Genomic DNA, 17,984 nt, shown 5'->3' with positions numbered 1-17,984 from the left:
AGAGAGCGAGAGATAGACAATCACTGGCATGCTGCATACGTAGCATATATTATGGTGTTATGTGGTTGTTAGTGACTTCTAAAGACAACATCCAGAAAATTCCTTGGACTGAGAGCTTCTCTGCATGTCTTGTTCAGTTCTGAGGTCTTACTTGCCATGTTTACTTTCAAATTCAGAGATGTTCCCTTTTAATCCCTTTCTTACGAATACAATATAACCTGATCTGTGCTGCCCTGTAAATTCTGGCGCCTAAAGCACGTGCCTAGCTGCCCCCTATGCTCCATATAGAAACCAGTGCCTTGCCTGCATGCCATAATGTATCTATTAAAGGGTACCTGTCCCATAGGTAACTGGTGCTCTGGTAATAATAATTACCAACCCCCGCACATAGATTTTGTGTGCTGTGAGTCTTCTGTTTTAGGCACAATTCACTAAGCCATAACGCATGTCATATTTGCCATAATGTTAGTTAATTTCAGCTTGCATTGGTTGCCATCGCTAGAAATAACAGTTGTGTTGCATAAGCCTTGTTCTAGCTCGGGGAATTGAGAGTTGTGTCTGTGGAAGGAGTATAAGGAAGTGACAGAGAGATTATACATTTCCTAAAGGTTGTAGTCACACAAAGTGTAGGGGTCAGGAGAAAGTAACACACAGAGTTCAAAAGAAACTAGCACATAGTTCAGGGGTCAGTAGTAAGTACAACACAGAGTGTAGGGGTCATCAGTAAGCAACAGAGTTAAGGGGCCAGGAGTAAGTAAAACATAGATTGCAGGGGTCAGGAGCAAGTAACACACAGAGTTCAGGAGAAATTAGCACAGAGTTCAGGGGTCAGGAGTAAGTAAAACATAGAGTGCATGGGTCAGGAGTAACACGCAAAGTGCAGGGGTCAGGAGTGAGTAACACGCAAAGTGCAGGGGTCAGGAGTGAGTAACACGCAAAGTGCAGGGGTCAGGAGTGAGTAACACGCAAAGTGCAGGGGTCAGGAGTGAGTAACACGCAAAGTGCAGGGGTCAGGAGTGAGTAACACGCAAAGTGCAGGGGTCAGGAGTGAGTAACAAGGTGCAGGGGTCAGGAGTGAGTAACAAGGTGCAGGGGTCAGGAGTGAGTAACACAGTGCAGGGGTCAGGAGTGAGTAACACAGTGCAGGGGTCAGGAGTGAGTAACATAGTGCAGGGGTCAGAAGTAACGCACAGAGTTCAGAAATAAGTAGCACACAGAGTTCAGGGGTCAGAAGTAGGTAACACACAAAGTGTAGAGGTCAGGAGTAGGTAACACACAGAGTTCAGGGGTCTGGAGTAGGTAACACACAGAGTTCAGGAGTTAATAGTGCAGAATTCAGGGATCAGGAGTAGGTAATGAAGAGAGTTCAGGGGTCAGGAAAAGGTAATACAGAGAGTTCAGGGGTCAGGAGTAGGAAATGCAGAGAGTTTAGGGATCAGGAGTAGGTAACGCAGAGAGTTCAGGGGTCAGAGTAGGTAATGCACAGAGTTCAGGGGTCAGGAGTAGGTAATGCACAGAGTGCAGAAGTCAGGAGTAAGTAACACACAGAGTTCAGGAGTAAGTAAAACATATAGTGCAGGGGTCAGGAGTAAGTAACACGCAAAGTGCAGGGGTCAGGAGTAACAGATAAAGTGAAGGGGAGTAAGTAGCACAGAGTTCAGGGGTCAGGAGTAGGTAATGCAGAGAGTTCAGGTAATGGGATTAAGTAGCACACAGAGTTCAGGGGTCAGGGGGACTGCTATAGTGATCTATTGCAGGCTGATTGCAGCTAGTACAGTAATAGCTCACTAGTGATTGGCTCCATTGGGGTAAATATAGATGTAAAGTGCCATGAAAAAGTATTCATACCCCTTGAAAATGTTCCACATTTTGTCATGTTACAACCAAAAACGTAAATGTATTTTATTGGGATTTTATGTGATAGACCAACACAAAGTGGCTCATAATTGTGAAGTGGAAGGAAAATGATAAATGGTTTTCAACATTTTTTACAAATAAATATATGAAAAGTGTGGGGGGGGACATTTGTATGGCGCCCCCCTGAGTCAATACTTTGTAGAACCCCCTTTCTATGCAATTACAGTTGCAAGTCTTTCTGGAGAGACATTTTTGCCCATTCTTCTTTGTAAAATATCTCAAGCTCTGTCAGATTGGATGGAGAGCGTCTGTGAACAGCAATTTTCAAGTCTTGCCACAGATTCTCAATGTGATTTAGGTCTGGACTGTGACTGGTCCATTCTAACACATGAATATGCTTTGATCTAAACCATTCCATTGTAGCTCTGGCTGTATGTTTCGGGTCGTTGTCCTGCTGGAAGGTGAACCTCCGCCCCAGTCTCAAGTCTTTTGCAGACTCTAACAGGTTTTCTTCTAAGATTGCCCTGTATTTGGCTCCATCCATCTTCCCATCAACTCTGATCAGCTTCCCTGTCCCTGCTGAAGAAAAGCATCCCCACCACATGATGCTGCCACCACCATGTTTCACAGTGGGGATGGTGTGTTCAGGGTGATGTGCAGTGTTAGTTTTCCCCCCACACATAGCGTTTTGCTTTTAGGCCAAAAAGTTAAATTTTGGTCTCATCTGACCAGAGCACCTTCTTCCACATGTTTGCTGTGTCCTCCACATGGCTTCTCACAAACTACAAACAGGACTTCTTATGACTTTCTTTCACCAATGTCTTTCTTCTTGTCACTCTTCCATAAAGGGCAGATTTGTGGAGAACACGACTAATAGTTGTCCTGTGGACAGATTCTCCCACCTGAGCTGTGGATCTCTGCAGCTCCTCCAGAGTTACCATGGACCTCTTGGCTCTTCTCTGATGAATGCTCTCCTTGCCCGGCCGGTCAGTTTAGGTGGACGGCCATGTCTTGGTAGGTTTGCAGTTGTGCCATACTCTTTCCATTTTCCGATGATGGATTGAACAGAGCTCCGTGAGATGTTCAAAGCTTGGGAGATTTTTTTAAAACCTAACCCTGCTTTATACTTCTCCACAACTTTATCCCTGACCTGTCTGGTGTGTTCCTTGACCTTCATGATGCTGTTTGTTCACCAAGGTTCTCTAACAAACCTCTGAGGGCTTCACAGAACCGCTGTATTTATACTGAGATTAAATTACACACAGGTGGGCTCTATTTACTAATTAGGTGAATTCTGAAGGCAAATTGGTTCCACTAGATCTAAGTTATTGGTATCAGAGTAAAGGGGGCTAAATACAAATGCCCCCCCACACACACACACACTTTTCACATATTTATTTGTAAAAAAAAAAAATGAAAACCATTTATTATTTTCCTTCCACTTCACAATTATGTGCCACTTTGTGTTGGTCTATCACATAAAATCCCAATAAAATACATTTACATTTTTTTGGTTGTAACATGACAAAATGTGGAAAATTTTCAAGGGGTGTGAATACTTTTTCAAGGAACTGTAAATGATGTAAATGTTGCACTGGGAAGAATTGCAGAAAAAGAAATTTGTTTATAGATTTCTGCACATTGGTGTATTCACTTTGCTATATTTTATAATGCTATTCACAACTATTTGTGTAAAGTAGAGTATGAACACAGGCATAATGTACTGAATGTGTTTGGGGCATGGAGGACATTCAGCATCATCTTAGCCCTTTCCTCCTCAGCCTAAAGGTCCCTCCCCTTTCATTCCTTTGGATTTCGGTTCTTTCAATCATAGAGCCTTACTCACGGGTGTCATGTAGGGTGGTCTGCATGAAAATACAGCCTGCCTAGGAATGCCCGTACCGCCAGACCCACCCATCAAGGCATTTTGATATTTGCATAACTCCCCCCAAGCAGTGCCGGGACAAGGTCACCTAGCGCCCAGGGCGAACATGCCAAATTGTGCCCCACCCCCAAGATGTACGAGGATTATGTGTCAGCAAAAACCCCCCGCCCCCCCACCAAAAAAAAAAAAAAAATCTACATGCTTATCCCCTAAGCATACATTCCCCCTCCTCACAATACAAATTTACCCCCCAAAATCTCCTTCCCGGCACAAGTCTCTGCCACCCCACCCCCTCCCAGCTCATCAAATCCTCTCATTCCCCATATCCCCCACCCAAAAAAAAGTCCCCTCTCCTAGTACAAATCCTCTATCCCTCAAATTCTCCTTCTGAGCACAAATCCTCTCCCCCCGCTCCTAATCCCCCCTTCTAACACAAATTCTCCCCAATCCCCCATCTTAGCACAAATCCCCCCAAATGTCCCCTCCTAGCACAAATCCCCCCCCCCCCCCAAAAAAAAAAATTCCCCATCTAGCACAAATCCTCTCCCCCCTACCATATTACCTTTTGTAGCACAAACCCCCCACATCTTCTTCCCCCATCCCCCCTCCCAACAAAAATCCCCTCAAATCACCACTCCTAGCACACCCCCCAAAACTTCCCCTCCTGGAACAATTCTTATCACCTGCCACCCACAAAATTCCCCCTCCAAACACAAATCCCCTTCCCCCAACCTCCTTGTGGTGCCCCCCCACCTCACATGTTATCACAGTGCCCAGGGCACCCGCCCCTCCTGCCCACCTCTTGTCCCGGCCCTGCCCCCAAGAACCATCCCACTTCTTGTATCAGGACTGAGAGCTCTTCAGAGGAGTACTGGGGCGGGGGGGGGGCTGTGATGTATTCAGGAAGCTATGTACAACACCCTGCTGGCCCCTCCCACCAGCAATGATCTGCCTGCATTGCATAGAGAGTCTATAATAGGGTAGGTAAGGGGGAGGGAGGAACCAGGGAAGGCCAAATATAAGCAGAATTACCGGCATCTTTAATAGATGGGATGTATTGGGCATAGAGTTCTGCTTAACCTTCCAGCTAACACTAGTGGTCCAGCATGCTGCCGCTTGGCCTGTTTTCGGTCAGTTTTCTGCATGTGAGCAATCCGTTACATTATTCTTCCAATAAACGTTTATTCTAAAACAACCAAAAAAAAAAAAAAAAAAGCTTTTGACGCCCTCATCACTAGCTGACGCCAGGGGTGTGCGGAGGAGCCGGAATGTTATCAGTGGCCCGAGTCCAATGCCAATACCCACCCCGAGGAGAAAGGTGAGAGTCAGCACAGAGCCTGCATGGGGGAGGGGAGGATCCTTGGCCGGGTCTGGACTGGTGATTGGTTAAAAAGCACTTGCCGACCGCAATACGAACATAGACGTTGCGGTCTACAAGTGGTTTACCGGGATTATGGCTGAAGATATCAGCCATAACCCTGTTTTTTTGCAGCCAGTGGCTGGCTTTTTTCATGAAACAGTTCCGATTGGCTCATCAGCCGCTGAAACGGTTTTCGAAGTGGTGGGAGGGAACATTAACCCCCCACAACGCCCCTCCCGCCGCTCACCAGTGTTTCTCTGGCTTATCTTTTGCACTGGTTCGCGCGAGAAACGATCTGATGGTGCGGTCGGCTGCTCCCATAGATAATCAAAGAGTAGTTACTCTTTGAACACCTCTATGGCCTTGGAGGACCGGAGCGACGTCATGATGTCACTTCCAGTCCAGACTGGAAGTAAACTATTTCTTTTTTTTTTTTTTTAACGCAAAAGATAAAAAAAAAGGTTGATCTTTTGCTTTTAAAGTTAAAGAGATTTGAGTTCTTTTTGATCTCTCCATAAACAGGACCTGTCATCCCTTATTTCTATTACAAGAGATGTTTACATTCCTTAAAATAGGAATGAAAGTGATAAAAAAAAAAAAAAAATATATAATAATAATAATAATAATAATAATAATAATAATAATAAAGGGACACTGTAAAACTAAAAACTAAAAAGTGAAATTAATAAGAAAAAAAAAAGTTTAAAAGCGCCCTACCCCCCATCCCTCCGTGCTTGCGCGCAGAAGCGAACGCATACGTAAGTCGCACACACATATGTAAATAGTATTTGCACCACACATGTGAGGTATCGCTTCGAACAATAGAGCGAGAGCAATAATTCTAGTGATAGACCCCCTCTGTAACTCTAAACAGGTAACCTGTAAAGGCGTTTAAAGTGTCGCCTATGGAGATTTTAAAGTACCGTAGTTTGTCGCCAATCCACGAGCGTGCGCAATGTTAAAGCATGACATGTTAGGTATCTATGTACCCGGCGTAACATCATCTTTCATATTATACAAAAAAATTGGGGTAACTATTGTGTTTTTTTTATTTTTTATGTCATTAATCTGTATTTTTAATTGTGTTTGCAAAACCGCTGCGCAAATACTGTGACATAAAAAAAATTGCAATGATCGCCATTTTATTCCCTAGGTTCTCTGCTAAAAGAAAATGTATAATGTTTGGGGGGTTATAAGTAATTTTCTAGCAAAAAATATTGATTTAAACTTGTACACAAAAAGTGCCAGAAAAAGCCCGGTCATCACGTGGGTTAAAAGTCACCTCCACCCAAAACCGGTATTATACTTGGAAGCTATAGCTGACAAGTTGACTTCTTTTGTTCCTCCCTGTGATGCAGAACAAGTCATTGGGGTGTGAGAGTTGCACCTCTTGTACAATCATGTCCATGGCTGGGCCGATGGGTAGGCTTGGGGGGGGGGGGGGGGGGGGGGCACAATGGGCAGGAACTGCCACCTCTGCTGCTGGATTAGTTCACAGCTCTAGTGATCTCCTAACTTCCTGTTTTCTTTGCTTGTGCTGAATTCTTATTAGTTACATTCAGGTAATTTTTTCTGAAAGAATAGGTGCAGGCACTCCCCCCCCCCTTCCGAGTCACCATTTGTCTCCGCCCTCTACCCACCTCTGAGCACTGCCCCTTGGTTCCACCCTCTACCCACCTCTGAGCACTGCCCCTTGGTTCTACCCTCTACCCACCTCTGAGCACTGCCCCTTAGGTTCCACCATCTAACCACCTCTGAGCACTGCCCCTTGATTCCACCCCCTACCCACCTCTGAGCACTGCCCTGTGGTTCCACCCTCTAACCACCAGTGAGCACTGCCCCTTGGTTCCACCCCCTACCCAACTTTGAGTACTGCCCCTTGGTTCCACCCCCTACCCACCTATGAGCACTGCCACTTGGTTCCACCCCCTACCCACCTCTGAGCACTGCCCCTTTTAGAGAATACAAAACCAAAGTATCATTTTGTGGTACTAAGAAATGTGTAGATCCCCTAGCATTAATAGACGCCCTCTAGCAAAAATAGAGTGCTCCCCCAGCAACAATACACCCCCAGAAACAATAGATCCACCCCAGCAACAATAGACCTCTGATCAGTGCTGGGACAAGGCCATTTGGTGCCCAGGGCGAAGATGGCAAACTGCGCCCCCCCCCCCCCCCGGTTTTAATAAAGAATCAATGTCGTCATTGCAGAGCATTGCACAGTATTGTGGGGTATTTCAAAGTATTGCAGAGTATTGTGGGGCATTGCAGAGTATTGCGGGGTATTGCAGAATATTGCACAGTGTTGCGGGGTATTGCAGAGTATTGCACAGTATTGTGGGGTATTGCAGAATATTGCACAGTGTTGTGGGGTATTGCAGAATATTGCACAGTGTTGCGGGGTATTGCAGAGTATTAGAGGCTATTGCAGAGTATTGCAAAGTATTGCAGAGTATTGCGGGGTATTGCAGAGTATTTCGGGGTATTGCAGAGCATTGCAGAGTATTGCACAGTATTGTGGGGTATTGCAGAGTATTGCACAGTATTGTGGGGCATTGCAGAGTATTGCACAGTATTGTGGGGTATTGCAGAGTATTGCACAGTTTAGTGGAGTATTGCAGAGTATTGTGGGGGTATTGCAGAGTATTGCAGAGTATTGTGGGGGTATTGCAGAGTATTGCACAGTGTTGTGGGGTATTGCAGAGTATTGCACAATATTGTGGGGTATTGCAGAGTATTGAGGGGGTATTGCAGAGTATTGCAGTGTTGTGGGGTATTGCAGAGTATTGCACAGTGTTGTGGGGTATTGCAGAGTATTGCACAGTATTGTGGGGTATTGCAGAGTATTGCACAGTGTTGTGGGGTATTGCAGAGTATTGCACAGTATTGTGGGGTATTGCAGAGTATTGCACAGTATCGTGGGGTATTGCAGAGTATTGCACAGTGTTGTGGGGTATTGCAGAGTATTGCACAGTGTTGTGGGGTATTGCAGAGTATTGCACAGTGTTGTGGAGTATTGCACAGTATTGCAGAGCATTGCACAGTGTTGTGGGGTATTGCAGAGTATTGCACAGTGTTGTGGAGTATTGCAGAGTATTGCACAGTGTTGTGGGGTATTGCACAGTATTGTGGAGTATTGCAGAGTATTGTGGGGGTATTGCAGAGTATTGCACAGTGTTGTGGGGTATTGCAGAGTATTGTGGGGGTATTGCAGAGTATTGCACAGTATTGTGGAGTATTGCAGAGTATTGCACAGTGTTGTGGGGTATTGCAGAGTATTGTGGGGGTATTGCACAGTATTGCACAGTGTTGTGGGGTATTGCCCAGTATTGCACAGTATTGTGGGGTATTGCAGAGTATTGTGGGGTATTGCACAGTATTGCAGAGTATTGCGGAGTATTGCACAGTATTGTGGGGTATTGCACAGTATTGCACAGTATTGCAGAGTATTGTGGAGTATTGCACAGTGTTGTGGGGTATTGCACAGTGTTGTGGGGTATTGCAGAGTATTGTGGGGTATTGCAGAGTATTGCACAGTGTTGCGGGGTATTGCAGAGTATTGCACAGTGTTGTGGGGTATTGCAGAGTATTGCACAGTGTTGTGGGGTATTGCAGAGTATTGCACAGTGTTGTGGAGTATTGCACAGTATTGTGGGGTATTGCAGAGTATTGCACAGTATTGCAGAGTATTGCACAGTGTTGTGGGGTATTGCAGAGTATTGCACAGTGTTGTGGAGTATTGCACAGTATTGTGGGGTATTGCAGAGTATTGCACAGTATTGCAGAGTATTGCACAGTGTTGTGGGGTATTGCAGAGTATTGCACAGTGTTGTGGGGTATTGCACAGTATTGTGGAGTATTGCAGAGTATTGTGGGGGTATTGCAGAGTATTGCACAGTGTTGCAGAGTATTGCACAGTGTTGTGGGGTATTGCAGAGTATTGTGGGGGTATTGCAGAGTATTGCACAGTATTGTGGAGTATTGCAGAGTATTGCACAGTGTTGTGGGGTATTGCAGAGTATTGTGGGGGTATTGCAGAGTATTGCACAGTGTTGTGGGGTATTGCCCAGTATTGCACAGTATTGTGGGGTATTGCAGAGTATTGTGGGGTATTGCACAGTATTGTGGGGTATTGCACAGTATTGCAGAGTATTGCACAGTATTGTGGGGTATTGCACAGTATTGTGGGGTATTGCACAGTATTGCAGAGTATTGTGGAGTATTGCACAGTGTTGTGGGGTATTGCACAGTGTTGTGGGGTATTGCAGAGTATTGTGGGGTATTGCAGAGTATTGCACAGTATTGCGGGGTATTGCAGAGTATTTCGGGGTATTGCAGAGTATTGCACAGTATTGCACAGTGTTGTGGGGTATTGCAGAGTATTGTGGGGTATTGCAGAGTATTGCACAGTGTTGCGGGGTATTGCACAGTATTGTGGGGTATTGCAGAGTATTTCGGGGTATTGCAGAGTATTGCACAGTATTGTGGGGTATTGCAGAGTATTGTGGGGTATTGCACAGTATTGCAGAGTATTGTGGAGTATTGCACAGTATTGTGGGGTATTGCACAGTATTGCACAGTATTGTGGGGTATTGCACAGTATTGTGGGGTATTGCACAGTATTGCACAGTGTTGTGGGGTATTGCAGAGTATTGTGGGGTATTGCAGAGTATTGCACAGTGTTGTGGGGTATTGCACAGTATTGTGGGGGTATTGCAGAGTATTGCACAGTATTGCACAGTATTGTGGAGTATTGCACAGTGTTGTGGGGTATTGCACAGTATTGCACAGTGTTGTGGGGTATTGCAGAGTATTGCACAGTGTTGTGGGGTATTGCACAGTATTGTGGGGTATTGCAGAGTATTTCGGGGTATTGCAGAGTATTGTGGGGGTATTGCAGAGTATTGCACAGTGTTGTGGGGTATTGCAGAGTATTGTGGGGGTATTGCAGAGTATTGCACAGTGTTGTGGGGTATTGCAGAGTATTTCGGGGTATTGCAGAGTATTGCATAGTATTGCGGGGTATTGCAGAGTATTTCGGGGTATTGCAGAGTATTGCACAGTATTGCGGGGTATTGCAGAGTATTGCACAGTATTGCGGGGTATTGCAGAGTATTGCACAGTGTTGTGGGGTATTGCAGAGTATTGTGGGGGTATTGCAGAGTATTGCACAGTGTTGTGGGGTATTGCAGAGTATTTCGGGGTATTGCAGAGTATTGCACAGTGTTGTGGGGTATTGCAGAGTATTTCGGGGTATTGCAGAGTATTGCACAGTATTGCGGGGTATTGCAGAGTATTGCACAGTATTGTGGGGTATTGCAGAGTATTGCACAGTGTTGTGGGGTATTGCAGAGTATTGCACAGTATTGCGGGGTATTGCAGAGTATTGCACAGTATTGTGGGGTATTGCAGAGTATTGCACAGTATTGTGGGGTATTGCAGAGTATTGCACAGTGTTGTGGGGTATTGCAGAGTATTGTGGGGGTATTGCAGAGTATTGCATAGTGTTGTGGGGTATTGCAGAGTATTTCGGGGTATTGCAGAGTATTGCACAGTGTTGTGGGGTATTCAGCAGTGGTGGTCACTGGTCATTAACCTCGCCTCCTCCCCTCCCCCCAAAGTTATGAGTCTGAACTTGTGTAAGTAAACACTAAAAAACAGATTACTAAATGTCTGGATTGGGGGGAGGGGAGGAGGCGAGGTTAATGACCAGTGACCACCACTGCTGAATATCTGAGTCAGAACACTGGCACTGCGCTCTTCTACCTTCCAGATTGAATCCAGCCAGGCAGCAGCTCCTCAGCTCGGCTCCGCTTGAGACAGACAGCGCGCCGACACGACACGACACGACACGACACGACACAGCTCAGCTCTCAGCTCTCAGCTCAGCTCTCAGCTCAGCTCTCAGCTCTCAGCTCAGCTCAGCTCTCAGCTCTCAGCTCTCAGCTCTCAGCTCTCAGCTCAGCTCTCAGCTCTCAGCTCTCAGCTCTCAGCTCAGCTCTCAGCTCTCAGCTCTCAGCTCTCAGCTCAGCTCTCAGCTCTCAGCTCTCAGCTCCCGCCTCCCTGCGCTCCTCTCTGCGTCCTCCCACCTCGCCTCCGTCCATGAGTGACGTCACGGCGCTGGCAGAGACAACGGGACTCCTCCGTAGGGTAGTAAAAGTGTAGTTGTGTGCTGAGGGAAGGGAAGGGAGGATCATGCAGGAGCTCACAGCTGCCCCCCCCCCCCCCCTATACCAAATGGTACCGCCCAGGGCAAGTGCCCTCTCCGCCCCTGCCTTGTACCGGTGTCTTGTTGAATACAGTCCCCTATCCAGAAGTGTCCGCCCTGTACTGCGCAGGCGCAGTACGGAGGACAAACGAGACGCCGAAAGTCTCCGAAGTTCAACAGCTGGTCGTCAGCTGTACACGGCGCCTGCGCATTTATTCTTACCCTATGTCCAGGATCATTCCCTACTATCCAAGTGGACATAGAGTGAGAATAAATAGTTGCCGAGCGCAGCGAGGCCGTGCCCGAAGCGTGGCGAGCGAAGCGAGCCCGCGAGGGGCCCTCTTACACAGCCATCGCTAACAGGTGCCCGAGTGCCGTGTACAGCTGATGGTCAGCTGATCAACTTCAGACATTTTCGGCATCTCCTGCTGCTCCGTACTGCGCAGTACGGGGCGGACACTATCTGATAGGAGGACACTATATGTCAGAACACCGGCCCTGCCTCTGATAGCAACAATAGATCGCCCCCCCAGCAGCCAGCATTAGTAAACCATCCAGCAGCCAGGAACAATCAAAGCCTCCTTCCACAATAGATCCCCCCCCCCCCCAGCAGCAATATACCCCCTCCAGCAACAATAGACCACTCTCCAGCAACATAATACCCCCAGAATCAATAGATCCACCAAGGCAACAATAGACCCCCCAATAGCAACAATAGATCCCCCAGCAGCCAGCATCAATAGGCCATCTAGCAGCCAGGAACTGTGAAAGAAATGCAAAAAATGTGTATGGAATTTTTCAATAATAGGAAAGGCTGTATAATAGGTCAATAGATCCCCGCAGCGTCTATAGACACCCCCTTAGCAGCAATAGACTCCCTCCAGCAACAATAGACCACTCCCCCAGCAACAATACACCCCCTCAAACAAAATACTCCCCAGTAAAAATAGATCCACCCAGGCAACAATAGACCCCCAATAGCAACAATAGACTCCCAATAGCAACAATAGATCCCCCAGCAGCCTGCATCAATAGACCATTCAGCAGCCAGGAACAAGCGATGCCTCCCTCAACAATAGATCCCCCCCCCCAGCATTTATAGACCTCCCAGCAACAATAGGCCCCTCCTCAGCAACAATAGAGCCCCGCCCAACAACAATACATCCCCCGCAACAAAATACCCCCCTGCAACAATAGATCCACCCCGGCAACTATAGAAGACTCCCAATAGCAACAATCGATCCCCCCCCCAGCATCAATAGACCATCCAGCAGCCAGGAACAGTAGATGTCTCCCTCAACAGCAGATCCCTCCTAACAACAACTGAACCCCAGCAACATAAGAACTTTCCCAGTAACATTAGATCCCCACTAGCAACAATATACCCCATGCAACCCCCCCCCCCCCGCCCCCCCAGCAGCCAGCATAAGTAGACCCTCCAGCACAAGCCAGCACCCCTTGCAAATACATATATACAATGCTGGCGGTGACAGAACCGCGTTCCCAGTAAAAAAAAAAAAGCCCTGGTTACATTGATGCTTGCCATGACGTGTTTACGTGTATCATGGCGTGCATTGGCACACGTCTTAACACATGCGTTGAGATGCATTTCCATTTATTTAACTAGAAAAATGGTGAGATTTAGTATTCAGGTCCACTTTATTTTTCACATATAGAGGAAACGAACACAGCAGCTTTTGTTGTATTATTTTAGTTGTATTTATTCGTACAATATCAGTGAGGGAATACAATGTAACTGATCAAAGTCCATTTCTTTTTCAGAGATATTCCATAGTGCGGCATAAGTGTTTCCATTCAGCTACGGAGTGTCTGCAGAAGATCATGTAAGTGGAGGCAATATGGATCCTAGTAATAAAATCCATTGCAGACATACTGCTAAGTTTTTAGTATGTATTTAGAATGAAAGTTTTTTTTTTTTTTTTACCTTTAATATATTCTATGCTATTATTATTCTATGCAGGTAGAAAACCTTCTGCATGCAGCTTCCCCCCAGCCCCCCTTTATACCTACCTGAGCCCGATCTCCATCCAGCAGTGTGCCTGAGCAGCGACTCTCTCCCTCCCCATTGGCTCATAGACAACAACCTGAGCCATTGGCTCCTTCTGCTGTCAAACACAGCCAGTGAGAAAGGAGCAGTGGGCAGGGCCGAGACACGTTCTGTGTGCCATGGACATACAGAGCAAGGCTCAGGATCGAGCAATTCCAGAAAGGGAACGCTAAAGGAGTCAGCATACCAAGACATTTTGGACAATTTTATGCTCCCAAGTTTGTGAGAACAGTTTGGGGACGGCCCCTTCCTGTTCAAACATGACTGCACAGCAGTGCACAAAGCAAGGTCTATAAAGACATGGATGAGCGAGTTTGGGGTGGAGGAACCTGCCATGAAATGTCTTGGTATGCTGACGCCTTAAGAGTTCCCTTCACTGGAACTAAGGGGCCAAACCCCACCCCTGAAAAACAACCCCCACTCCATAATCCCCCATCCACCAAATGATTTGGAGCAGTGCACAAAGCAAGGTCCATAAAGACATGGATGAGCGAGTTTGGGGTGGAGGAACCTGACTAGCCTGCACAGAGTCCTGACCTCAACCAGATAGAACACCTTTGGGATGAATGGGATTTTGGGATGCAGGCCAGTCAAGTTCCTCCACCCCAGACTCGCTCATCCATGTCTTTATGGACCTTGCTTTGTGCACTGCTCCAAATCATTTGGTGGATGGGGGATTATGGAGTGGGGGTTGTTTTTCAGGGGTGGGGTTTGGCCCCTTAGTTCCAGTGAAGGGAACTCTTAAGGCGTCAGCATACCAAGACATTTCATGGCAGGTTCCTCCACCCCAAACTCGCTCATCCATGTCTTTATAGACCTTGCTTTGTGCACTGGTGGGCAGTCATGTTGGAACAGGAAGGGGCCGTCTCCAAACTGTTCCCACAAAGTTGGGAGCATGAAATGCAGGAGGCGGGACATTGTTACTGCGGCCCGGGCAATTCAAATCCGCTTTGTGACACATGGAGATCGCCGCTCTGATCTGCATATGACGGGCAGACTGCATTTTTCTTGAGCTTTTTTTGCACTAAAGGTGCCAATAATGGCTAACAATACATTCATATTCATTTTTGAATTGATCTTAATTAAAAACTTGAATAATACAATTTTATATGTAAAAAATATAAATATTTTTTAAAAACTGTAATTTTTGGTATCGGTTTTCAGCCTAGTGCATCCTTCATTTTCGGTTTCCATTCGGTACACCCCTAATACAGACCCTGTCACTTTCCTCATTAGAGCCCTGCAGGTGCAGCAGCAGACTGATAATTATAAAATAACTCCCATTCACTTTGCACATGGACACAGACAAACAAACAGCTTTTTCTTCAGAATAACAAAAGATAGGAATCTGCAACAAAGTTTGTTATAATCCCCGAAATGTACAAAGACCACCCAGAGGGGGAGGGGGTGTTTTTTCTAAACAAAAGTGGAGTTACATTTTTAATGGCTCAGTGTCTCTTAAAGCGGAGTTCCGCCGAAAAAAAATAAAATAAAAGTCAGCAGCTACAAATACTGTAGCTGCTGACTTTTAAATATTAGGACACTTAGCTGTCCAGGGCGCCCCGTGATGTCCTCACCCAAAGCTGATCTGTCCCTCGGCTCCCGGGTGGAGGCGCTGGCATCTTACGTAAGGGAATCAGGAAGAGAAGCCTTGCGGCTTCACAGCCTGGTTCCCTACTGCAAATGCGCGAGTCGCCCTGCGCATCCTCACTGGTCCCTGCTGTCTTCTGGGACCCGTGTGTCTCCCAGAAGACAGCGGGGGGGACGGAGGAGGGTCCGGACATGCTGTAGATCGCTGCGGAATCTAAGGAAGTGGGAGCAAATACCTGGATTATACAGTTATCTGCTCCCCCCTCCCCCCTGAAAGGTGCCAAATGTGACACCGGAGGGGGAGGGTAGGAACCGGAAAAGCGGAAGTTCCATTTTTGGGTGGAATTTCCGCTTTAACTGCTAAAACTGAGGTTAGATATCGGATAAGGATAAGGTCCTTTTACACTGCGTTGTATTTAGCGCACAATATTTTTCGTAGGCGGCCACCACACAACGGACCAATGAGCACACACACACCTTTCTCCAACGCACCACAATGCGGGAGGGGGGGGGGGGCACAACTGAGCGCTGCGCTACAAGGCAGGTCAGTGGTAGTGCGTCAGGGTATTGTGTTGGGGTGCCTTTCACAGCTCATGGTACCCCAATGGTGGTAGACAGTTTCAGCCACATTTTTTTAATGAATTAATTGCTTGAATCCCGGAGGACCTCTAATATCTATTTTATAAATATTTGCTACAAATTAATACATTTTATGAATATTCGCTACAAATTAATACATTTTATGAATATTTGCTACAAATAAAAACATTTTATAAATATTTGCTACAAATAAATACATTTTATAATTCTGAAAGACGACTTTTCCCTCTTCCAGCACCACTGTGGACCCCAAAGAGAAGCTGCAGATCATCCTGAAGACGTACCAAGAGATCGAGCTGACCGTCTCCCGGGTGGTGGAGAAGGATTATAAACTCCCGATGGACGATCTGCTGCCCCTCCTCATTTATGTTGTGTCCCGAGCCGGGTAATTACATCGATCACTTACAGGAACTTCACAGATTTTCAGGAAAAATGTAATATGCAGCAACAGTGTCATAGTTCAGAAAAGCTCCACCTTTTCTCATGAAAAAAAAATCTGTGATTTTGCCTAGGCTGAGACGACGTTGTCAGTCTGCTGCACACAGGAGGAAGCATTTCCTCTGTCTCCCCTCCCCCAGTGATCAGACTGTACATTGTAACTTTGTAGAAGGAGGAGGAAGCATTTCCTCAGTCACCCCTCCCCCAGTGATCAGACTGTACATTGTAACTTTGTAGAAGGAGGAGGAAGCATTTCCTCAGTCTCCCCTCCCCCAGTGATCAGACTGTACATTGTAACTTTGTAGAAGGAGGAGGAAGCATTTCCTCAGTCTCCCCTCCCCCAGTGATCAGACTGTACATTGTAACTTTGTAGAAGGAGGAGGAAGCATTTCCTCAGTCTCCCCTCCCCCAGTGATCAGACTGTACATTGTAACTTTGTAGAAGGAGGAGGAAGCATTTCCTCAGTCTCCCCTCCCCCAGTGATCAGACTGTACATTGTAACTTTGTAGAAGGAGGAGGAAGCATTTCCTCAGTCTCCCCTCCCCCAGTGATCAGACTGTACATTGTAACTTTGTAGAAGGAGGAGGAAGCATTTCCTCAGTCTCCCCTCCCCCAGTGATCAGACTGTACATTGTAACTTTGTAGAAGGAGGAGGAAGCATTTCCTCAGTCTCCCCTCCCCCAGTGATCAGACTGTACATTGTAACTTTGTAGAAGGAGGAGGAAGCATTTCCTCAGTCTCCCCTCCCCCAGTGATCAGACTGTACATTGTAACTTTGTAGAAGGAGGAGGAAGCATTTCCTCAGTCTCCCCTCCCCCAGTGATCAGACTGTACATTGTAACTTTGTAGAAGGAGGAGGAAGCATTTCCTCAGTCTCCCCTCCCCTAGTGATCAGACTGTACGGTTGAAAAGCCTGAGCGATGATGACGTCACCCATAGACTTACTATGGGGCATCTGCTTTCCCTCCTCTCCCCTGAACCTGCTGCTGGGAGCCGATTACATGACCAAACCGGAGCATTCTTGGATTAGGCAAGTACGTTGTATAAGCATCTTTCCCTTTCAGGGTAGTTAATATAGGGCTTCGAATGGGGGTAGGCCTTAGTCTAAGCTTGATTAGGTTTCAACCATATTTCTACTTTATATTTATTGGTTTAATTATTGTGTGACCATCATATTGTTTGTTATTACAGGATACAACACTTAGGAGCTGAAATCCACTTCATCCAGGACCTGATGGACCCCACTAACCGGGGCGGCATCTACGACTTCCTATTAACAGCATTGGAGGTCAGTTCTCAGACAGCCCCAAACCTGACTTCATTTAGAAGGGCCACTAAAGAGACCCTTTGTGGTCATGGTAGATCTAGTAGTAGTTGGTCTCATGTATCATGGTCATGGTAGATCTAGTAGGTGTATTGTCTTATGGATCCCAGTCATGGTAGATCTAGTAGTAGTTGGTCTCATGTATCGTGGTCATGGTAGATCTAGTAGGTGTTTTGTCTTATGGATCCCAGTCATGGTAGATCTAGTAGTAGTTGGTCTCATGTATCATGGTCATGGTAGATCTAGTAGGTGTTTTGTCTTATGGATCCCAGTCATGGTAGATCTAGTAGTAGTTGATTTAATGGCTTTAATTGATTTATTTATTTTATTTATTTATTTCAGGTACTTATATAGCGCCATCAATTTACGCAGCGCTTTACATATACATTGTACATTCACATCAGTCCCTACCCTCACGGAGCTTACAATCTAAGGTCCCTAACTCACATTCATACATACTAGGGACAATTTAGACAAAATCCATTTAACCTACCAGCATGTCTTTGGAGTGTGGGAGGAATCCGAAGTACCCGGAGGAAACCCACGCAGGCACAGGGAGAACATGCAAACTCCAGGCAGGTAGTGTCGTGGTTGGGATTCGAACCAGCGACCCTTCTTACTGCTTGGCGAAAGTGCTATCCACTACACCACTGT

General features: G+C 46.4%; 1 protein-coding gene across 1 annotated transcript in view; it reads left to right on the top strand.

The window, feature by feature from the left end:
* The window catches only part of ALS2CL (ALS2 C-terminal like), a gene marked incomplete at its 3' end in the record, with an annotated part of 172,768 nt that extends 155,474 nt beyond the window's left edge, over positions 1-17,294 (top strand). The window contains 3 exon segments of the mRNA XM_073632440.1: positions 13,093-13,154; positions 15,804-15,953; positions 17,198-17,294. Coding sequence (XP_073488541.1) covers positions 13,093-13,154; positions 15,804-15,953; positions 17,198-17,294 — 309 coding nt within the window.
* Between the last annotated feature and the right edge of the window lie 690 nt (positions 17,295-17,984).

Source organism: Aquarana catesbeiana, linkage group LG05 (assembly GCF_042186555.1).
Source record: "Aquarana catesbeiana isolate 2022-GZ linkage group LG05, ASM4218655v1, whole genome shotgun sequence".
Lineage (NCBI taxonomy): Eukaryota > Metazoa > Chordata > Amphibia > Anura > Ranidae > Aquarana > Aquarana catesbeiana.
Note: the sequence above shows the minus strand (reverse complement) of the source record. Positions and strands in the feature narration are given on the sequence as shown.